We start from the raw sequence: 24,867 nt of genomic DNA, 5'->3' as shown, positions 1-24,867 counted from the left end.
CTCAGTTCAGATAAGCTAATACCCATCTGATGTACATACTGCATGCGGGAACAGTTTTATTTTTCAAACAAATTGGAATTCCTAAAGTAGATCTCCTAAATCTATTTCCAAGCAAAACAGCAAGGTCATTAAACTCAAGTACAGGATATATTTTTCTGGTAATATGAAATAGCATCTTCAGAATCAGTATATGCACTGCACAAGAACATGAACATAGTTTTCATCTCGGCTAGGGTTATTTATTGAGTCAATGGACCCGATTTCTAAAGCTCTCCAAGACTGGAGAAGATTGACTATCATTGGAGAACCTGGGTGATTCAGCAGACCTAGAATAGATCTGGTCCAGGATCAAAATAAAAAGCAGATTTTAAGGAAAATACATTCCAGGTTTGCTGGATCACCCAGGTTCTCCAATGATAGTCTATCTTCTCCAGTCTTGGAGAGCTTTAAAAAAAATTAGACCCACTGTGTTTCAGCAGTGAAGGATTGATAAATTGAAATTGACCTGTAAAGGTGAGATTGGGAATCACTTTCACCCATGCATTTTGATCTAGCAACATTGCCAGCCTGTCTTTGACCCTACAATTCACACACAGGGCAAACCTGGGATGGATTTCTTAGCAAATGTTTTCAGTCCTGGACCAGATCCTTTCCAGGTTTGCTGGATCACCCAGCTTCACTGATAAAAGTATATCCTCTCCAGTCTTGGAAAGAGCTTTAATAAATTAGACCCAAAGACCCTATTGTATGCAAATTCTATATGAAAGACTCTGAATGTTGCATTTTTAATCTCTTTAGGAAACCAATAATCTTAACCACAGTAAACATCTCTTTTCCTTACAGTGCAGGGAACAAAAGTTTTAAATCTGCCAATAGTTAGGCAAGTGAGGAGCCTAGGGTTTTCTCTGTTAACACATTGGTGGCTTATCTGAATATTAGGTGGTCTATCTAAATGTCTGTATGTGAATGTGCACAACAAACAATGGAATGCAAACACACTCTTGAATGCAATAAGCATGACACATGGAATAAGAAAGTCATTCAAAGAATAAAAATGGTTTATTTCCAATATATACAGCTCAAAACAGCAGTACAGTTTTTCCTCTTGTCCACAATTATAGTTATATAGTAATAAACTCCTCCCTTTTCAGCAGCAGATTCTATTTGTAACAGACAGTGTATATGTAAGCAAAGATGACTTATGTGCATGTGTGCAGTGCAGAGGACCTAGGATTCTAAAATACAGGCATAAATTAACAAAGAGTACACCATAATCTCATCAAAGTTCATCATGGCTTTACCAAGCAGAAGACTGTCAATCATATTTCATTTTGTTAGCTTGCACAACAAAGCAGTCTATTTGTAACTACCCCTGTACAGTATGGTACCCTCATTTGCAAAGCTGACCAACGTTAATTAGCCATTAAAAAAAAATTATGAAAACAAATTCAATGCAACTCATCTTGTAAACTGCAAAAGTAAAATGTCCAATGCAACCAATATCGACTAAAAAGATGATGATCTATGTGTGTATGTTCAGCTTTATAAAAGGCAGTAGCTGTATTTTGTGATGATACAATACCTTATAAAAATACATGTTAGGTATATATTGCTAAAAACCACAAATGTACTGATGTCAGCAGGCATATAACACAGCTAAACCAATGAAGTAAGATCTTTTAATTGAATTCATCTAGAACAAAAGAAATGTCTATATCTAACCATTTTTCTCAGATATGTATAAGAAATTTATGGCTACTAATGTTTGAAACACTAAATATAAAAGGTTTTTGGTAGTGCTTAGTGACCACTTACAGAAAAGCAGCAAAGCTTGAAGGTAATAAAACTGGACATTACTATACTGAAGATAGTCCTTAAAGAGTAAATATTATTGTTATTCGTCCTTAGGTTACGAACACAGGTAAGACTTTTGTCGTTGGAAAGTATCATAAACTATCCTTTCCAACGACAAAAGACTGAAAGATGCAGAAACTAGTGCTGTACATATAGTGCAGTTCTGCTCTATGGAGAGGAGAGGGGGGAGTAAGAGCGAGTGGCACCCCGCTGCGCTTTCTCTCCTTTACTTGTATTACATTCGTCATTTGTGGATCCGCTAGGACGGACTCCATGAACAGCATCGGAAGACTGTTGTACACACGTCAGATTCTCGTCTGATTTTTAGTCCTCAAATGATAATCAGACAAGAATCATCTGACGTGTGCACATAGCCTAAGGTATAAAATTGGGCACAAACCAAAAACCAATAGTTATATTGAGAGCAAGGGAGGCTTTTCAAAGGGTGGAAAAAAGATTAATTTGATGTTTAGTTTTTAGCTTACACTAAAATTTGGAGGGCCTATTCAAAAATTGCAATAAATGAATAGACAGAGAATGTACAAATGGCAAACAATTGTTAAAAAAGCTTGCACTTGAGAACTAGGCGCACGTTTTTTCACACTATCAAATTTGTCTGCTGTTGCAAATGCCTTGAAATAGACTGCCAGGTTCCAAACATCTATTTGAATGTCTTATTAAACCATGAATGCTTTATATTCAAATTTCACTAAGAATAAACTCCATTAAAATAGATTTTGTTTGTATTCTGTTCATTCAAGGTACAATTAACATGGAATGTACGAATGTGACTATGCATGACAAATATGTTAAATAAATATCCCCTTCCCACACTATACTAATTTCCTTTCAATGTAAGCCTAACATTGTAACAGTGTAAGAAATATTTCATAAAAACTAAAAAGAAACTAGGCAACTCTGTTCAACAGAGGAACCTAAATAATATGGAAGTTATGTATATGGGATTGAGATTTAACAACATAGATAAGGCACCAAAAGAATGCCATCTATAGTTAATCTTCAGTAATGAGGTCCAGCAGAGACAATGACAAAAAAAATGAAAAACCCATAGCAACCAAACTAAATTTCACTCTACCAGCTCAGAGCACAAAGCATGAAAGACTGGCTGAGTGGTATAGAATAATCCTGCCCTTTTCTTTATTAAATAAATAGAGTTATTTTCTCACAAAATTGTGTGGTAGAACTAGAAAATGGGCCCTATCAATCTACAATACATCAGAAACATCAGAATGATATAAATCATATTGCACACAACTAAGAGGAAATATAAGTGCAAACCGATAAGATCTTACATGAATCAATGTAATAAGCTCCAACAGATAAATAATCCTCTATCAACCTTGGGGTGCAGTAAATCAGTGGAAAGGCATCCTTAAGGACTGGTTTCGAAGACATTTTAGAATAATATATGTTTTGTGCATGGCTGTATCTTTGTCCAAGAGGCATGACATCAAAAGATTAAAGGACTAGTGCAAAAGGGTAAACTGTTGAGGATATTCAGCAGTGCCACATATATAGCAGAAAGATATACTTCATTTTTCATGAAACCACACAGTCCTCTTTATTTTTGCCCTTTCCTTTTCTGGAAGCTTTGTCTGGGCCTTCCTCCATCCGTATATCATCTGTAGATGTTTGGTCCACGGACGACCCCAACGGTAGACTTTCTCCAGTGTATTTTTCACTTCGTAAAGCCACATCATCTTCATTGTCATCAGATTCTTCCCCTTCTGGTGTAGACTCACCCTCGCTACTGAAAGTCTCACTCAGAACAGTTTCTTTTTGTTCTTCCACAACAACTGGGACATTGTCATCTTTACTCTCACTCTTGTCACACACTGGATGGTCCAAAATTTTACCTGGGTTACCTTCATCCAATACCTCTTTGTTTTGGGCATCTGGGAAGACAGTATTTGTTTCCTCATGCAGATTCACACTCCTGTCACACACTGGATGATCAGAAATATCAGGTTTCTCTTCATTCAATTCCTCAATGCCTGATGCATCTGAGAGGACAGTATTTAATTCATTGTTGGTTTTCTTGCTTGTGTCATACATTAAATTGTCAGAATGTGTGTCTTGTTCCCGCTTATCCAATAACTCATTGCCTGATGAATCAACTTTTAAATTTTTCAGACTTTCCAGATTGGTATTTAGGCTTTCAGAATCTGTTGCATCTTCACATTGCTTTACAAGACTAATACTGGGCTCTGAATCTTTACTGTTTCTTAATGATTCACTCTCAACTGTGCTTTGCTCATTAATTACAGTACAAGGCTCTGAAACCTCACCAAATGTATTGTTTTCACTATCTACTAGCTGATGCTCCTCTTTTGTAAGTTCTATACCTTGGGATGACTGCTTTTGTGTTACATGAATATTTTCCTCCTCCTCTACATCGTGGTCACTAGGGTGAATGCTTGTATCAGCAGATACTGACTTTTCCTCGGATGTGCAGTTTGGATCACTGTCTGTTTTCCCAGAATCATCCTCTTTCCACTGTAACACTGATTCAATAGGAACAGACAGCTCCTCAGGCCTGGTTTCTTTCTCAGGATCTGCAACTGTGCTTGTTATTTCATCAGAAGTACTCTCCTCTGAATCATCTTGACTAGAATCATCTGGATTGCTTGTTTCATTGTCATCTTTTGTATCTGTGTGCAGGTTGATCATATCATCAGTAGTGACGCCAGCATTATCTCCACCCTCTGATAATTCTGAAGCCTTGTTGTTGGGATCACTGCTACTTTCAACAGATGTGCTCTGTACTTCGCATTTGTCTTCTTCCTTTTTGAAGTCTTGTTGGCTGGTATCATAATCTTCATTCCTGAAGTCCTCCACAGCAACTATGTGTTCCTCACTGAGCTGGCTACCTACTAAAGGAGACTGAACAATTTCCTCCAGCGCATCCTGGAAGACTTCACTTTCTACTGGGCTTGTGTCCCTCTGGTCCACCGATGTCTCTCTATGCACCTCTGAGAAATTTTGATCTAAATCTACTTTATTTAGGTTTTCAGGGGTACATTCATCCACAGCCATTTCATATTCAATGCTTGTTGATTTTAAATTAAGTTTCAGATCTTCTTCCGGATTTTCTAGATTTGATCGAAAGCCACATTGGGTACCACCAGTATTTGCCTCATCATTTGAATTGCTAGAAATCTGAATGTTTTGCTCTATCGCTTTATCTCCGCCCTCCGCATTAAGTTGTGTTTCTGGTGGAGCGGTCAATGGAATTTTCTGTTCATGCTGTTCAGTCTTTGATGGGGGAATTTCACCCACCACTGACATAGTTTCCTTTTTCTCCACTGCTTCCTTTGAGGAGCCTAAAAAACCATGGACAAGAAAATGATGACTCTGAACAACATCTAAGCCCACATGCCCAAAAAGATCTCAGAAAGAGACAGAGCAGAAGATGAGGAATCAAAGTTTCTGCCCAGGAGGATTAGGTAGCAACAGGTTGGAAAGTGCAGGAGAAAAGATCATCCTGGGTAACAGCTGTATAAAAAAAGGAAAGGTTAACAAAGGCAGATAGCAGATAGTTTGTGGGTTTTTTTGTCATGAGAAGTGTGTGGACTGCCACTGCTGGCCAGTTTCTGAACATGATAGCTAATTGGCAGTGTCCAGCTTTGTTACTCTAGCTGTATGTGCCCAGAATAAAAACACAACATCTTCATTTGTGTTCTGGATGAGCTTTTTAGAAAAAAAACAAAGTTGAAAGCATCAGCATAAACGCCAGGAAACTAACCTTTTTCAGTGGCATTAGAAAACTGCTGACTAAATATTTTGTGACAGGTTTTCAAAAGCCGCCAGACAGGCTGCTGTAAGAAATATAGACCAGCTACATTTTTACAACAATTTTTTAACTCCACTCTGTAAATAGCCACGACCGCCATTATATTCCATAACAGAACGTACTGCTAAATACTAAAAAACAGCAAACTAATAATTACCAGATATAAGCAGAGCAATCCACAGAAGACAATCCTCACTACATGCAAGAACTCCTCAATACTACCCCTCTTAACACTTGTTTTATATTCGATTTTGCCTTTTATATGTCTGTCTGCTTTAACTTTGGAGGAGGGCAGCTGTTTTGTATCAAAAATACCCTTACAAGGCAACAAGCTAGGAGAGTTACACAATGCACAGCAAGCAGGGTTAGTGGAAAGTTACTAAGCTAAGAACAGGATTTGCTAGAAAGAATCAGAAATAGCAACCCACAAAAACACTTACCCATTGATGTAGCTCTTACGGGTGGATCTGGTCGGCCGTCGGAATTTACAGGTGGTTCTATAGAAGCGTCTCCATTGGGGGTGCCCACAGAATCCAGAGCTATACCATGCTTCTAAAAGGAGAAGATCACACTGTGTCATTTTGCAGGGTGAAAAAAATTGCTTTGAAATTTAAAAAAAATAAATGTAACAATGAAGAGAAAAAGAATATACAGTTGTCTAACAATTATTAGCGTTGGATCCTTTATGAGTGAATGCATTATGAATTACACATTTGAACATCAACCTGAAAGCATGGAATGCAAACCTTCTGAGTGGCCGCATAAAATAATTAGGGAACACTGCTGCAACCACACAATGCTTTATTATAACATGGTAATTTCCCACCCCAATTCAATATAGTCGAGTCTGTCTCTTTCCCTCAGTCTTTTGCTTATTAAACTTAAAAGCGCAGGAAACAATTTTAGTCTTCTAACTGCTGACAACACACTGTGGGAGGCTCAGCAGCATTACAGCTAAAGGGCGACTCTTGTTAAAGGTCAGACTGTATTTAGAATCAGAGCAACGCAACCTCTGTCTGAAAATAGGGAATTTATATAAAGCAAACATTTCTGATAAACTCTTCTGCATGTTGAGGTAGCTTATTTATTAAATATACAAACACAAATTTAAAAGGATAAATATTCATATCACACAGTGATGATGCTAAATCAAATGTACCTTTAGCTCGTCCCTCAGGCGGGTCACCTCTTCCCTGAGGGTGTCACGCTCACTGCGAACAGGTTCAAAAAACTCTTTTTGTCTTTCTAAAGCCTGCACTTCCCCAGATAGGAGGAGGAAGACACAGGGAGACAGGGGAGAAGACAGACAAAATAAAAGAAGTGAAAACATAGAAAGTAAAAAAACAAGGGAACAGGTCAACGCACACAGATAGGCGCATACAACCTAGATAGGTTAAAGATTTTAAAGAAATGCCTTCCCACAAATTTAACAGGCAGGGGGTTAACTGCTATTCAGGACATGTCTCACATTTCTGAACACACAGGGCAGCTAAAGACACAAAAGTAGGTAAATATAGTGGAAAATTCACAGCCAGGGTCTGTAACATCTTTCCTAAACATTCCTAAAATAATGGAATGCCCAGCAAATCTAAAACATAGCTAAAAATGTGAACACATAGCTAAAACTTTAGGGAGGTGATCAGATTTGCTTCATTAAAGTAAGGGTCTTTACCTCTACAACTTCAATAACTCATCATTTAGTCATCAATTTGTTGAGGAGAGATAGTGCACCTTGCACACAGCAATCAGGAGGTAGTAATGGACAGCAATAGCAAAAGTAAGAAAGCTACAGTGACTACACAGTAGCTGTGATTCTTTCTGTTGCTTTATAAAAGACTTTACATCATCTCATATGTAACAACCTTTGTCAGCAACCTTGTAACATAATCTTAACAACCCTCAACAGGGACTCATACCCCTATCTTTTTATCCTTCCACTCTATGGTCTCCTTGAGGTCACAGATTTCACGGTCACTGTTCTCTTGTTTTTGTTGCAGCTGGCGGATCTCCTAATGCAGCAGTAGCAGTGAGGCAGCAGACGGAGAAGCAAAGAAGGAATTTAAGGGATGTAAACAGTAAAGATTAAATGAAAAGAATGAAAGAAATAGAATACAAAATAGAAAAAAGCAAAAATGTCTGCCCTATATATTCAAGTTCCATTATTTATAACTTAGAACTGAAAATAGCAGTACATCTTTATTTGTCACCTTAGGTATAATTAAACATCTTTACCATACGTGCCCCCTTACCGTTAAGAGTGAATCCTTTTGTTCTACAGCTTCCTTCATCTCAGCCAGCTGAAAACGTAGGACATTCTGGTCATGTTTCTGACGTTCACACTCCTGCACAGGACATAAGTAATATGAGAAACAATGATCTATTACTATATACCATCATCTGCTAGAAAAGTGACAACACAGGCCTAATCTCTCTAGTAAAATATGAGAATTGGAGATTCTCAATCTCCTTCTACATACAAATCAGAAGTTTAAGACTTCACTTGCAAAGTCAGCGACAAAGTATTGATGCCAAAGACATCCAGATATACAGTAAATTCAATACCTGATCAGTAATGGCAGCACGTTTTTCTGGGTTGATTTTAGGGTCTTGCCCATCTGTAAATGCCTGAGACTGGACATGTGCTGAAGAAGCAGCCTGCAGCCTCCTGTGATATGCAACATAAGTATCCCAGAATCCTGCGGGTGTCCCGTTCAGCCTATACCGCAGCGGCAGTAAAGACAGAAGGGGAGTTAGCCACCCATTTATTTAATGTAAAAATACATTGCTAGGTTAACGTTGACTGCTCAGTGATGACAATTATATCAGGCTGCCTTAAAGCTTAATACTACCCTCAAAGAAACAACTTGCTGGAAAGTATTTGGAAAAAGGAGGGCACTGATTTGTCCCCTTACTACGGAGAAAGGGAAACAAGGTTTGTGTGCACCATAAATCTTGCGTCCATCCCTGTTGAGCGAGCCATCTATAGCTAGGTAGCTGCATATAAATTAGCAATGCAATAATGCAAACAAGCCTGTCGGGACTAGTAAAGAATGCTGCACCCTATGGAACATAAAGGTGTCCGTTTTTTTAAAGCAAAAAATACTTTTATGGTAAGTTGGGAGATTTTAAAGAGTGAAAATTGCAGAAACAAAAGCCAAGAAAAAGAGGAACATGACCAAACAGGTTATAGATCAACAGCAGCATAAGACAGGGAAGTCATAGAATAAAATATTCCTCCATCTAAACCAGTAATACAGGAGCTCGAAGATAGTAGATGCAGTTTGCCATTAAGAGTTTAACTTATCTATGTTTCCTAGCAGCAAAGCAGTCTGTGCAATATTTATCAATTATCGCAAACATCTATTCTGAAGTAGTAGCACACTATACATAATGAAAGCTATTTTCCCAACTTCAAGAACAGGAAAAATGGCCAGTAGCCTGCAAGTTACTGAGCTTTGTTAGCTCATTTGGAGCAGAATGTGATTTTTAAAATAAAAAAAACTACATACAATCAAATTTATTCTGCTTTTGCCTTTCTTTTAAACAGTAGGGAGGCAACATGCAGTCTAGAGTCTGCAAACCTAAAACTTTAAAATTAAAATATTTGCTAACCCTATGATATTTATTTTTTCTGATTAGATGCCTTTTTATAATTATGAGGGAAGGGATCTGTTTTATTAGAATTGAGCTTTCCAATTTGCTTTTTGATTTCCGAAGGGCACACAAAAAAATGTACCATGTGTAGTTTGTATTAGGGTGGACTACATTGTAGCAGTCAGAAGCAGTCTACGTTTGACCATAAGTATCCAAGACAGCATGAATATGTACATGAATATATCTGTATATAGTTTCTTTTGCACAAAAACACAAATCTCCTTTACAAAAAGAAAAATACTAAAATTTAGGATAATTTATTTGGATAGTTGAAGAAAGATTAAAAACCCTGCTAGGATTGTATTGCGGTCCAGGACTCCATTAGAGTCGCTGTCATAATGACAATGTTCTTAGCAGTTGAAGAACATTAGGTAAATCTGTAAAAAAAAAAAAAAAAGTCTGTCTAGGGTACAAACTTTCCCCTACTCCATTTCTCAAAAATAAATGGTATTTCTGTCATAGTTGCTGGTGTAAATTTGCTCTCACTACCTGTTATTTCTGGTAAAACTATTGTTACTTGAACAGCAAGTAAGGAAATTTTCTCCCTAACTAAGCCCTGGATAGCAGTAAAATCTTCTAACACCCCAAAACCGAAACCATTTAGGCAGGACATAAAACTAACCTTTGATGGCTGTTATATAGAAAAGGGGCATAAAAGTCACAGATATGCAAGTGCAGATTTATTTAATGAATGAATAAATAAAAAATGTAAAATTTGCCTGGTAAAATGCAAACACAACTTCACAAAGAATTGCATGCACAAGACCAACAATGAGGATTCTGGAAAAAAAAAAAGATGTGAGGCATTGAGGAAGCTGCACAACTGATATCTCAGCATATTGAGGACAGGAGGATGGGGAGGGATGGCTGGGGGCTTACATAAATACATGCAAGGCCTCGTTCCTACTAGTGTGTTGTGGCATGCACAAGACTTGGGTTGTTGCAATTTCTTCTTAATTGCCCCCCATACACACTTTAGCAACACACTGCAACATTACATGGCTGTGTGGTTTTAAAAGTGCAGCATGCATTATTTTTTTGTGTAATATGGTGTGTTGATTTCCCATTCAAATGAATGGGCTGGCAAAACACAAGGTATGGCAAACAAATGCCAACATGCTGCATTTTACAAGACACCGCCCACAGTTGTAGTAGGAACGAAGCCTAACGGTTGCAGCTACCTTTATTTCCCTGATAGATGCCTCAGTATCTACAGAAATTGAAGTGTCTCCGCTGCCCCTTCTCGAGGACGTCCCACCCAGTGAAGCAAGCGTAGCTGCCGATAAACTGGACACTGGACGGCTACCCTGGAAAAGTAAAACATTCAGGATCTTTGAGGTTTATTACATTAGTAGGTTGATTTATAAAATTCCTTCTGTGGAGGTATTACCTTATCTACCAGAAAACCAAAATAAAAAAATTAAACTACTTGAAACCAAGTAGTGAATAAAACCAACTTAAATTAGGCTTGGTGAGCCTTAAAATCAACTTTTACAACATACTGCTTCACCAGGTTTACTTTTTTATTGCACTGGGACTTTTTGGGTCCAAATGAAATGTTTTGTTAAATTCTACATTACAAATTCCACCAAATAACTATTTAACACAATTCTACTGCAACAATGAGGTGGAAGAAAGGAATTCTTACCTTTTCTCCAAAATCTTTGTCTGGTCTTTCTTCCACCTGTAAAAGTTAAAACACAGAAGAAACATTGTTAAACTCTGCTGAAACAGTCTACAACCAGTGTTCTCTTCACAGACAGTACATAAATGAAATGTAGCCGGATCTGTACTGTCCACCTGCCCTACTACGAAAGCACTGCCTAAGAGGAATACTAAAAATAACCGACTGTGCAAGAGGTTACTAGAAATACAGCTTAGATCAGACATCACTGGGGTGGGATTACAAAGATCTATCCAGATACCATAAAGCTACCAGTGTACGAATGTAAATGTTTTATGTAAAACTCACTAACTAAAAGGTGCTACAATAAATGTGTAGGAATATGTAACTTTAAAATGACAAATCTAATAATTTAAATGATATGTTAAAGGAGCTGGTAAGATGCCACTGTAAATATCATATCAATATGTGCCGCTTATGAGACCCTCCTAGGGAAGTAAAAGACATGAAAATCCTGCCATGCTCAATGCATGTATAGGGAAATAGGGAAATCACTCAATAAAGGCTATATTTTACCTAATGTCTGCTCATTCAGCTGTAGAACAAATGTAAACCAATACTACTGTAAAGGATTCCACCTATCTATACTTCGCAGACTGTAAAGGAAACTTACTATAAGAAAAAAAAGAGGATGCATTACTGATATCCTTGCAGAATGCTAGTTATCAGCCGCCTATGCTAACCCCACTGTCACTACACTCCTATAATCACAAGACAAGTACACATATAAAAGGACAATAAACCCAGAATTCACTTTCTATATATTCAGCAGAACAAGCTGTATTATGTGACAAGGAATGTCTGTGTAAAGCCACCCTTGTAGATCTAAAAACTATAATAATGTAGTGTCTGTCTGGCAGCAGAGGTTCACTGACTGGCTATAAAAAAACTTTTTTTTTTTTTAAAGAATGTATTATTTGATGGACCCCATTTACAAAACAGGTAATCAGACATTCCCCCAAACATTTCCTGGTGGAGAAACTTTCAGGTCTATGTGTTTCAGTGGTAGTAATTGATTCTCCCACCAGGGAATGTTTGGGTGAATGTCAGATTCACTGCTTTATAAATAGATGTGTTTAAATCAGATTTGTGGAGTCTGAAGCAATTTTTTGTGTACTCAGGAGTAAGAATCAGCAAACATGTACCGACTCCACCAGCACAATCCTGGTTTAAATACGTAACTGTGCGTAAATCTGTGGCAGTTCACCCTTGGTGATAACCACATATAGTTTTTATTCAGGAAATTTTTCATAACAACCAATTTAAACACAAATTTGCTTACAATATGTCACTTTGATAAGCCTACAACTATATTGCTGAACACAGGTCTTATGCTGGAAAAAAATGTGGAGATATATATATATATATATATATATATATATATATATATTTTACAGTCACTATAGAACAGAAAATAAAGCAAATAAGAAAATCTCACAGGCCGAGAACTGGAAGAACGACGGCTTGTAGTGCTGACACCCTCATCATACAGCGACCCCTGGCACCAAGGGACAGAGAGCAGACAGTCACATGGAAGCAATCATAAAGAGAGGACAAATGGACAGGGAAAGGATTCATGCAGGTAGGATAATGCAACTTAAAAAGCATAAAGCAAGACATAACAGAAGCGAAGAAATGCAATAAGTAACCCACCCGCTGGGATCTGGAAGGCAGAGAGTTGCAGTTCAGAAGAGAAGGCTGAAAAAGGATAGAATACAATAAAAAGTTGAAAACTGTGCTGGTCTAAGGGTAAGCTTGGAAAACAAAGATTAAGCTTTATGATCCCCAATCTGTCAGAATACTAGATAATGTTGAACTGTAGAAACTCACAGCAAACAATCAGACTTCACTTTCTAGAGCCAGGTAAATTAAATTGGAACTCCGATTGGTTGAGATGTGCTACTGCACTTTGCCCTGCTTATGGTACCCAAATGTGGTGCAGATCAATTGTTTAAAGCAGAAATCCTGGAAAACAGCTACATACACAGCAAAAACAGAAATTACAAGACCTCCTCTACCTTGAAAAATAATGGTAATTCAATTCAACCAGTCATATAACTTATATACTTTTGCTGCAATTTTTAAGCCACCTGGGATTAAACAATTTCCATGAGCATCTTTGGAGCAGTTTGCTCAGTGGGCTATTAATGAGAGTCAATACACCAGAAAAGACTTTCCTGTTCTTTCCTTCTCTAATTAGCTGCTTCAGTAGCTCAATTTTTAGCTTCCACTGCATGAAACAAGTTTTATTAAATAGATACCTGGTATTCCCAGACTGGCCTCTACTGCAGAAAGGATTATTGAGGGATTCTATTATAATGTTTTTAGGGTAGGTATACCAGAAATTTGTTACAAAATATCTTATTTTTTTAGGCTAGTTTCACTCAACACTGGGTGTTTCCCTGGATTTGCTAGTTCTGGGAAACACTTGGTGAATGTCATTGGAAATTATCAATAGATTTCCATTGTAGCATTCAGACTAACATTCATCCCCTGCTGCCCTGCTGCCCTGTTTGCAATGTGGTGACTACTAGCCAAAAGGAAACAGTTTCTCATGAACTTTGGAGCCAGGCTGCTAATCTAAATTGAGTAGCTGGTAGTTGTTAATCAATTTGTAGCTACATTAAAGGCAAATTTCTTTATTTGGCTGGGAAATAGCTGTAATACGTTTGTCCAAATTGAGACTTTATGATCCACAATAATATTAGTATAACGTTAAATCACGGCAGTGTAGCCAAAAGGAAACAGTTTCTCATGAACTTTGGAGCCAGGCTGCTAATCTAAATTGAGTAGCTGGTAGTTGTTAATCAATTTGTAGCTACATTAAAGGCAAATTTCTTTATTTGGCTGGGAAATAGCTGTAATACGTTTGTCCAAATTGAGACTTTATGATCCACAATAATATTAGTATAACGTTAAATCACGGCAGTGTTGAAATTAAATTTATCTTTGTTTTAAATAAAATACAAACCATAAGAAAGAAAAAGATAGAAAACTTGAGAGAGAGAGAGACAGTAAGGCAGGTAAAGTGTGAATTACAAACAAAAAAAGGAAAAATAAAACTGTATGCACGGGATAGTGATAGGAGTGAAAAGATATGTAATAAAACAGACCCGACTTCCATTATGCACTGATTGCTGCTGCTTGGAGGGGAGAGGAGCACTGGCTAGGCTGAGGTCAGAGTAATAAGCGCTCTGCATATGGGGAAGACAGGAAGAGCCATGAAAGATATAAGCTATTCACACACAATAACAGACAACTTTAACCTTTCAATTGTAAAACACATGGATAATCACTGCACAGCAAAGCAAGTATATACATCAACCATCACTTGCTAATGCTTGTTAGTTAGCATGTGAAACCATGATAGGCACTCCTATCATTTCCATGCAGACAATATTGTGAAGGGTCAATGTTATTGTACAATCATATGAAATCTGCTGGCTTATTATAAAAATAGACTTTATGCACACTGGTTGTAAACTAGTACAGGGGTTATCACAGTTTTATTTGTTTTTCTGACCATGCATAAATGTGGCTCAGAAGAAACAAGAAAAACATGATCCTATAGACATTAATTGTAAGCGAATGAGGGAGAAAAACAAGAAACAAATGGCTGAAAGGAAATGTTTTTTTTTTTAATGTGAAACCAGGTAGGCCAACCCCCTGTATACCAGTATGAATTGTCCCATTGTAGCAGATAGGTATTTCACACCTGGCATGAAGAGATTTTATTCATCTTGCAATGATCCTTATAAATCTCTCTATAATTATACACATATTCTCACATTTGCAATAAAAGGGATTATGTTCCAATTGCATGCATGTAGTGCTCATTTCATATTATTCTGTAGAAAGTTTAACTGGCAGAATTGATACAGTATATCATTTATTATATTGAATTTATTAGAACCTGCAGTGTAGACTGAATGTAGCAAGGTTGCAGAAAACAGGAAAGGATTCGCTGAACAAGTTTTGCTCTTTAATATCCAGGGTAACCTGTTATTTGTCTTCTGTTCTGTCCGTGTAAAAATGACGCTTTGTTTACTGTCAGGGTAAAGCTCTGTCAGGTTATGTTTATGCTTCATTGGCTTTGACCACTTGTACTAACCATCTTATGTATCTAACATTAAGAGCCTGGGTGTGTGGGAAAACACATTACAGTAATTATACCTGGCATCTACCTCCTCTATACTTTTAAAACTGCTGAATAAAAAAATTGGGTTGCTACGATGATTTCTCTTAATTAAAGGAAAAGTTCAACTCAAATAGCATGCATCAAGTTGTACTTTCCTTAATATGAATGAGAATAAACAGTCTATACTTTCCGTATGTCAGTTGCTGCTCTTACCAAATACTTTTAGGGTAACATATACACAAGGTGTTCATATTTCATAGTAAATGACTAAATGACAACTTATTACTTTGTAGCACCTTCACAAGCAATGTAAAAAATCATGTGTGTAATTAGCTGAATTTTGTGTGTTTCATCCACATTTGTTCAGTAATTGTGCATGTCTCCTATAAAAAAGTGCGTTATTGTTCGTACTATCCCCAAAGTCAAAGTACACAATCTCAAAGAGTCCCCTAAGGAAGTTCATGTGAGTGAAACGCGTCGGGTTACGGGATACTTTTTGTATAGACTTTATCAACCTTATGTGTATCCCGTAACAGGGCGAACAATTTGTACTAATTATTTATAGGGGACCTCTGTCTAGTCTAGATTGTAGCTCAGTGGTTTTCTATTAGACGTAGGTACCATATTTTGTTTATAAAAAAATTAGGTATTTTGGATTTAAAAACCTTTTGCCGTAAGCCCATCTTTCCTTCCCTTCTTATTTGATTTCCCCTATAAGAAAGACCAGTCACTGACGGTAGGTGTGTATAAGTGTTGGTGTGTGCTGGGTCCGCTGCCCCATATTATTGTAAGGCTGCTGAATTTCTAAAACTGTAAGCAAGGAGTTAAGCCATAAAATACCAGAAAAAAAGGAGTGAAACAATAGTATTTAGCTTAACAGACTATATTGTGACTTTCTGAACAATAGCTTTTAATTTTTCTAATGACATAGGAAGTGAACACTTAAGAAAAGGGAACGCAGGGTGTGCCGTGGTTGCTTACAGCAAAAATAGAAACTTTTTCACATGCCAGACAAGCTGTGGTCAGTACCCAATGCTTGAGTAATTTCCAATACAGCACCATGTAAATCACAATGGCAGATTTACCTCTCCACTACCAATACACATATAGAAAGACACAGGGTACTGACCCTTAGACTGCTTCTGCTAGTCACAGACATGAGATCATCGTCATCAGAAACCTGAAGGAAGAAGAAAAGGTTCAAAAGCAAAGTCAAGTTAACATGAAGAAAGAAAAAGAAAGTCACTGACAAATCTAGGTAGAGGCTTCCAATTAAACATTAAACAATAATTTGATTAAAGAATCACAAAAAATTGCAATGTTAAGCTTTCCATTAAAAATGCAAGTTGCCTAGCTCCCATTGTGATCCAATGGCTTTAATGTGTTGGGTTTTTCACACAAATAAAAGTACAGAATATCAGAAATTTTGACTTCACTGGTTATAAAGTCAAGTCAAGTCGGATACTCAGAACTTTTAGAAACCAAACACCAAATAGCAAAAACATTGGTGGAAGCTAAATAGTATTATCTTACCTTTCTAGAAGCCCAACACAATATCACAAGAAACCTGTAATTACTGTTTTAGTATCACAATTTGCATTTCTACTAGCTAATCCCCTTACAGAGAGGTTTGTTTCCTCTATGGAGAATAAATGCGTGTTAGATATTTTCCCTTCTGATGGCGTACTGTGCTTCTTGGCAGCCAATGCAGCTAGTTCCTGTACATAATGACATTTGTACTTACAAGACCAGGATACCTGGAAATCCTTAGAAAATAACTAAATAATAATGATCCTTATATTGTGGTAGAATTCAGCCATGTCAAACCAGACTGGAATTTCACAAATACTACAACAGACAGAATAATCAAGCAATCGCAGCTATGATGACACATTCCCTTCCTAAGAAAGGTAACGTCATATATTCATCTGTGTTATAAAAACTGAAATAAGTAGGAATTGTCATTGATAATTATGAACAAAAATTTTGGTTTAGGGTAATTTTCTATCATTTACTGTTGCATCTTGAAGAGTGGATGCACGTGGAATTCTTTTTGGGGAGCAGAAAACAAAAAATAACCAGTTAAGAGCTACAACCACTCCCTGCTCAAAGATAAGATATTAAAAAGGGATGGACATACATTTAACGGGTTTATACAGACTTTTGGCAAATCAGACATTTCAGTTAATGTTTTAGGGTAATGGTGTTTCTTTGAACCCCTAAATTTGGATTTTCTAGTTGTGGAGTTTGTACATTGTTGTTGCTTTAGGGCAAGAATAGAACTAGCTTTACTGGTGCTTTGTGATAGTTACACCGTTTGGGACAGTCAACATATTCTTTATATCACGAATTGGCACAGACTACTAACACTAAACAAAGCACAAGGTTTACTAAACATAACACACAGGGATTGTTGGTAAAAGCCTACCATCCACTGCTCAATGTCACCCCACTTGGCATCCAAACCATAATATTTCTGAAGGAAGAAGAGAAGTGAAGGATCAGCAAGACCAGTAAAAGTTAAAAGAGAGCACATAACGCACTCCATGCATGAGCTTATCAAGGATGTTAATTTGAAGTGCAGAAATGAAAAAACAAAACAATACAAATGATTTTCTTGTGCATAGGCTTGATCTAAAAACGACACATCGCAGTTACCAGATGCCATGCACATAAAACCAAAGCTTCAATTAGACCTGACACCCCCAATAAAATATATTACCTACATATTATGCCTTAGCTTAGATTGATGTCCATAAAGCATGCAGTAAAACCATGGGTGAGGCAAGCAGTATTTTTATTACTGTTACAGAACTTGCTTAGAGATGCTGCTTATGTCCTATAATTTTTAGGTTATGTAATCCTTTGATAAGTATGGTCTATTTAAGAAAAGATTAAACAATGTCACTACAAAAATGAGTCACATACAGATACTAAATAAACGAGTAAAGTAAATAAAACAATTATCTACTCATGCAAGGAATCACACACACAGACATTACCTTCTGAACCTGGTAGATCTGTATATAGGGAGAAAACAGAGAAGTCAGAAAGAACAAAGCAGCAGAATTATAGTGACAGAAAAGTACAGCTAAAAGCCAAATAAGTTAAAGAATAGAAAAGCATTACATTCAGTTTGTTCACACAATACCCAACAGCAATGTAAAGCTACAGCTTGATATTTTCTGAGGCATTACTGAGATTATTACATCAATCCGTACTCCGTCATTGTGTTCGCAGCCAGTACAGTAAAACGTTTTCAGTATAATATCTGCAGAGTCAGTAAGCAGCAATGAAAATGTTAACGAGAAGAAATTTCTCACTGTTGCCTCAGTTACAGAAAGAAGCAGCAAACAAAGTCTCCTGGAGACAGATCTCCTAGTGCTCTGCAATGCTTAAATATGGTGAATTATAGACAGTGAATCTTCTCGCTGGGCACCTGCTATCTCTGGAATCTCTCACAGAAGAAGTGATTTCAGTAAACTGTATAAAGGTGCAAAATATGTTATGGGCATGGCTAACCCTTTCTTAGGAATTTAACTGAAGTTGCAGATATTTTGCAAATAACAGTTTTAGATTTTGCCATAACTTTAGGGAGACAGCTGACAACAGAGAGCTCCAAAATCCATACATGCATATAATGATTTATCAATATTATATATAGTGGAACTAAAGTCTAGTTTGAAAAATTAATGATCAGGCAGGTAGTTACTGCAGAAAAGGACAGGCAAGGTCAGTTTCTACAATAAACGGTCTCATCTGCCTGATAGCGCCAGGGAACTGACAAAAACACTGAGCTGCACATGTGCTTAGCGGTGGTTGCCAGGGAGACCCAGCAATCTTGGTTTCCCTTGCACATGCAGAGAATAAATAAAATCAGCCCTGCAGGGCCAATTGGGATGGCCAAAGATCAACCCTAAGGGAGATGAGAAGAAGATGGTGGCGGCCTGCAATGGAACAAGCATTGGCGAGCCACATGGGTTTAGTTCCAATGTAAAGTACTTAGATGTCTATATTTATACACAAAACTAAAATCTATTAGAATCTAACTAAACCACAATAATTAGCCATAAATAACACCATTACAGATTAGGTAAATTCTGTAGACATTTTGCCATTTTAAGCCAACTATTCCCCTAGGGGGATACAATGTGGTCTGACAATATTTTCAGACATTCTATTCCATCTAGAAAATATCGGAATAGCCAAATAATCTGCCCAGGCTGGAAATGAAAAGGTTAAATTAGAAGACTGCAACATCAGTTCATAGACATGTCAAAAACTCAATGATTCTGAAACAGCTACAGCAAGTATAATAGATCAACCGGCCAAACAAATATAATTATTCAGGGAGGCTATTAGGAGAATCTGATCTATTTATTACTTTAATAAACAATAAAGTTTCCTGCTTTTAGTTCCCAACTTTTAGGTCGGGGGATCATATGACATGTGACAGTGAAAAATCTAACAGTGATCTAGTAATTCAGCACTGAAACTGGAAAAAAACACCAACATGTGGACACATATTTCTCAAGAAGTCAAATGACAACTTGCAGTCAGAAGATCTGTAAATGCATATGTAATAATTTGAAACTAAAGGATAAAACAAAATGAGCTAAACTTACAGTGTAAAATTTTTCATTAAACAGACCTCTCAGTAAAGGAAAGGTTCAGACCTGCGGCGGGAACACGCGTTCGTGCACAGCTCAAAGCGACTGGCTGTAGGCCCGCTGCTCTGCTGCCTGTACCACAATGCTAGTTGTAAAAGAACCAGCGTTTGCAGATTTGACAGTGACTAACAGTAAGTGGTACTGAAACACTCACTCAGGGGTTCCCTTTCCGCTGCCAATCTCAGAGCGGAGCAATCAGCGTAGGTTTGCTCTGCTCTCCTGATTGCTCCGGCAGCCCTAGCGCAGCTGTGGTATGTGTTATTGGATGTAGAACACATGCGATAGATCCGCTAGGGCTGGAGGAGCAATAAAGAAATCGGAGATGTCGGGTGCCAGTTATCTGAATTACCGTTATCTGAGTTCCAGATAACTGGGGTTCTACTGTATTTCTGTTTTTTGGTTGTAGGTTAAACCATCTGAATCTGTCATTTCTACCACTTTATGGGATACATAGGTGTGCAAGTGTGTTATATACAAGTGGCTGCCACACAGGCATAAGAATGAGAATAGGGAATATACAGCTGATAATTTTTGTATAATAATCAATAGTTTAAGACTAAAAATGAGTAATAATAACAGTAAGACTGTCATCTTTGGACTGTGATTACATGTCTGGATGTAGAGAATGACCCTGGATTATATCTTAACAAAAATGGTAATAATTGTGGGGAGAAAAGCAGATGAAGGCATGTCAGGTAAAGATCTTTTTAAATACACAGAACACATGAAATTAGTATGGAAAAATATTCAGAGCCAAGTACATTTTAAACAGCAAACTCAGATACAAAGTAAACCCATGGAAATTTTGCTGTGAAATGCAAATTAGGTAAAATGGTAGCTGTGGCAAAAAAAAGAAGTCATTAGCTATGTAAAATTTGTGCAAATTAACCTGCTTTTCACCAATATCTAAACGGTACAGACTTCAGCCCCTATTCAGTGGTAAATGTGATTCCCTAATGCACAGGGTTATGATCAGAAATAAGTATGCTTGGTCTATATTTTAACATTCTCATATTCAGAGCAATTCAAAAAAATAAACACACTAGAAACTACAGATATTTAGGGAGGGAGAAAGGCCCAGAAGAGAACTACACAATTTATTGGTCTGCACATTTAATATACCACTGATTACTATAAATATAATAGTTCAAATGACAGGTAACATACATTGAATTTAAAAGAACTCCATTCCCTTGAAACATTCAACGGAGGCTGCAACCCATTTGGTTAACGACAGGGGAATGTTCAATGACACCAATAAAACTGAACTCTAGGCAATTATAAAAAAAAACAAAAAAACAAACACTAATAATGAATCACTGCATTAAATAACACAGCCCTATGTAAAAGTGTAAAACCTAGGCCCCCCCTAACCATCAAAACACGCAGAAATGCAACATTAGGAATACACGTATGATTTGTTCTCACCTCCTTCTGTTGGCGCTCTAGCTCTTTCATGCGAATTTCTCTTGCTTCAGCCCGTGCTGCTCTCTTTGCTGCCAACCTAGCCTCTGCCTGTAAAAACAAAAAGCCATATTAATCAAATAGAAGCCTCCAAATAAAAGATCCCTAAATACAATCACTTTCATTACACCTTAACTACTACTTTTAAAGAATTAAGAAGCATCCAATGTGAAGTATTGCTGAAAATATAAAGTCTTAAACATGCAAAGAAAGACAAATATAAAAATGCAGAATCAGAATCTTGAGTTTTTGGAGTGTGTTGGGTTTCTGACCTGCATTCCAAACAGGACATTGTACTGCAGTTTCATGTTCTTCTAAAAGTTTTACTGATATCAAGAGCTCCAATATTACAGGCCCAACTTCAATAAACGTTATCATGAGAAGTAACAAAAATTCTCAAGGGGGGTTAAAGTACTAAACATAATGCTGCTGATCTTTAATTATAATATTGTGCTATTATTTTGTAAACACAGAACTGGTCTTGTGCAGATACCTCACTACAATGCAAGTGAAGTATTACAGATATTGCTGCAACATTTTTACCTAATCGTGTTATAAAAAAAAAAAAATAAAGCACAGTATACCCTGGTTATCCGGAACTCAGATAACCAGAAATTTCACATAACCGACAGCCGACGGCTCTGCTTTCTCGATTGCTCCTGCAGCCCTAGTGGATGTGTGGCATGTGTTCTGCATTCAAGAACATGTACCACAAACCCGCTAGTGTTGCAGGAGCAATTAGGAGAGCAGAGCTACGCTGATTGCTTCGCACTGATTAGCTAAGAAAACCGATCCCTGATGATGGCTCCAGCATCATGAGGGTTTACCTTTTCTCAGCCATTCTGCACTAAAGGTGAATGGGGACAAGTCTCCCCATTCAAGTCTAGTGCTGAATGGCTGAGTAACCTCAGTTAACTGGTAACTACACTTATCCAGAATCGGCTATTACCCGTGGCTGCCGGATAACTGAGGTTCTACTGTATTTAAATACAAGGGGCTGCCCAAGTCAGATATAGAGATATATATGATATTGGTTCACTATGACACAGGTTACAAGAACAAAAATACGTTGGATATTGTCAATTACCATGCTTTCTATATTAATTTATTCAATCAACTAAAGGTCTGCATATTAGTTACAGTAATAAAATAATGATGACCCAGACAAAGCTCTGTTGTTAGCACTGTTATCTTTCCTTGCTGGAAGTTTTGCTTTTGCCTTGCACCTTATATCAATATCAATGTACAAGTTTAAGGCCAACCATAATCGATCTAATGTCATTATGATGACGGATAGGTCTATAAAGAATGTAGAAGGACACAGAATGATAAAAAAGGAGGCAAGCCTAACAAAAAGTTTTGCAACAACTTGCCCGCCCATAGGAAGGAAGAAAGAAAAAAAATTAACATACACATTTAACTAACACAGGAAGACTCTGAGAATGACAACAACCCCAACTGTACACGCTACTAGAAATAGTAATACACAGACATAGGCCAAGTAACCTCCTCTACAACTGAAGGACACAATAAAGGTTCGTTTATAGAAGGGAAACCATATCCCTTCACTATATGCATTTCAAATGCTTTCAGTTTAACTGTATTATAAGCATATGCTATAGGGATCGTTTCAAATAATGCATTAACAATGCATGGTGACGTACAGAACATGCACTGGTATGCTGCATTGCCATTTATTGTTAAAGGCACCCTAACCTACCCTTACCCATTGCTGTGCTAAGACTGACACCTTTAAATTCAAGAACTGCTTCCCCCTTGCAAGAAATAGCTAACTTTAGAGATGTATTAACACTGTTATGATCATATTTCAGTAATTTACATTTTTCCTCTTGTTTTTGTGATGTTTTCTACCTTGCTGTATTAAGACTTCCTAATAAAAACAAACTGACCCATAAATGCATGAGCAGCTAAAAGGAACATACATAGAAACACTTCTGCATTTATATTTAAACATATAGTGGGAACATTTCTCAGAATGCAAATCTATGGTTGAAAATTGTATATACACCCTCTTCTACAAACACCCACACAGAGTATGTAAGCTCTTCAGGGCAGGGTCCTCTCCTCCTCCTGTGTCACGATCTGTATCTGTCCGTCATAATATTTCTGTCTGCGTAATATGTTGGCCATATATAAATAGTGCTTATTATTAATAATATTATTATTATAAGAAAATCGTCTTTTTCAAAGCACCAACTCACTACCAATCATACTAATGGTGTTCCAGAAACCTAGAAACGTTCTGTTTCTGCCTAATACACAACAATAAAAGTAAAACATATTACCTGATGTAAGGTCCTTTAAATATACCTTTGGAGGCGGTACATATAACAGTTAACACTCGTCCTTTTATATATGTAGGCAGGGCAGCTTAGATCAATTGCTTAGAAACAGGATATAAAGCATCATTCCACATAAATTACTTTTCATTTTAGTGGCCCTGCCTAAAGCAATGTACAAAATCCCCTTACATTATGCATTTATTTGTGTTTTTAATCAGCACTGTGGAAAACACCTAATCAGAGGCTGACCTAACATTACAGTATTGCTGTAATCTCACACAGCACTCTGTGGGGTAGATCTCCGGGTCAGTAAAGACTGGAAACACAATGACAAGTACAGGGATGTTGGACCCACACTGCAGTGCAACACAATAAAAATGTGCTAATCTGTTTTTCATTTTACCGTGTGAACTGACAGCCCATTTTTTAGATAAATACCAGAATATGCAAAATATTGCATTCTATATGGCCCGGAATAACACAAAATGTTGTCATGGATTGAAAAAGATTTATAGTTGTGTTTTATCTTCATTAATTAATATGCATCATACTAGTTGAGGCAATTCAGTAGAGTTTACTAAAACTGGGACTGAACGGTGATACAAAGCACCCAACTTTACAATTATTTTTCAAATTTCCAGCTGTCACAATTTACCTAAAGTAATCACACAACCTCTGCAGGCGGAAATCTGTGCGAAAACCTGTGCATTCTGAACCACAGAATTTCTTTCCATCTCTATTATTATTAGATGTTTTTCTGCAATTCTCTACGTGCTCATTTTCTTCATTTTCATTAGGATTATACCAGCTAGCAATATGTTTAGCTTAGGTTGCTTTTTTAATGTGAGAAGAATCTTGCCATTTGTAACAAATAGAATATGTCAATGTTTCAGGCACAGGTGTTTCAAGAACACAATACTTGTCTAACTGGAAAAACAACCAAATGAAATGGAAACTACAAGCAATGGTTTATGTTAAAGCCGTTGAAAATGAGAGAACTCCAGGCTCATCCTTTCCACCCTCCAGTACATTTTCGGGTGTCTCCACGATGCTCACATAATGTGGGAAATTGTTTTTGATGTTTTCTTGGGAATGGGAGTTCATCAATGATGAGGAGCAGCCGTTCTCTCTGCATCATTTTTTGTCCATATATAGAGAGGCCATGAAGCCCTGAATTTACAGAATATCCTCAGTATTATGTTGGATACCTGGCATAAAGAAACTGTTGTAAAGGAAAGCACCAGAGAAGAAGTGATTATTGATAGTTTTAAGTGATTTAAGTGATT

The 24,867-nt window shown here is 37.1% G+C and overlaps 1 protein-coding gene across 1 annotated transcript in view; it reads right to left on the bottom strand.

The window, feature by feature from the left end:
* Positions 1-1,040: 1,040 nt before the first annotated feature.
* LRRFIP1 (LRR binding FLII interacting protein 1) overlaps positions 1,041-24,867 on the bottom strand; it is a 52,570-nt gene continuing 28,743 nt past the window's right edge. The window contains exons 2-17 of the mRNA XM_072419109.1: positions 21,243-21,329; positions 18,147-18,164; positions 17,492-17,620; positions 16,270-16,324; positions 14,120-14,241; positions 12,660-12,704; positions 12,299-12,504; positions 11,704-11,707; positions 10,971-11,006; positions 10,391-10,629; positions 8,231-8,333; positions 7,918-8,010; positions 7,585-7,677; positions 6,828-6,920; positions 6,109-6,220; positions 1,041-5,198 (exon numbers count right to left, since the gene is read on the bottom strand). Of these exons, the coding sequence (XP_072275210.1) occupies positions 3,415-5,198; positions 6,109-6,220; positions 6,828-6,920; positions 7,585-7,677; positions 7,918-8,010; positions 8,231-8,333; positions 10,391-10,629; positions 10,971-11,006; positions 11,704-11,707; positions 12,299-12,504; positions 12,660-12,704; positions 14,120-14,241; positions 16,270-16,324; positions 17,492-17,620; positions 18,147-18,164; positions 21,243-21,329 (3,219 nt within the window). The 3' untranslated portion in view covers positions 1,041-3,414. The remainder of the gene's footprint in view (positions 5,199-6,108; positions 6,221-6,827; positions 6,921-7,584; positions 7,678-7,917; positions 8,011-8,230; positions 8,334-10,390; positions 10,630-10,970; positions 11,007-11,703; positions 11,708-12,298; positions 12,505-12,659; positions 12,705-14,119; positions 14,242-16,269; positions 16,325-17,491; positions 17,621-18,146; positions 18,165-21,242; positions 21,330-24,867) is intronic.

The sequence above is a fragment of the Pyxicephalus adspersus genome, chromosome 7 (genome assembly GCF_032062135.1).
Source record: "Pyxicephalus adspersus chromosome 7, UCB_Pads_2.0, whole genome shotgun sequence".
NCBI classification, from domain to species: domain Eukaryota; kingdom Metazoa; phylum Chordata; class Amphibia; order Anura; family Pyxicephalidae; genus Pyxicephalus; species Pyxicephalus adspersus.
This window is presented reverse-complemented; position numbering and strand designations above follow the sequence as displayed.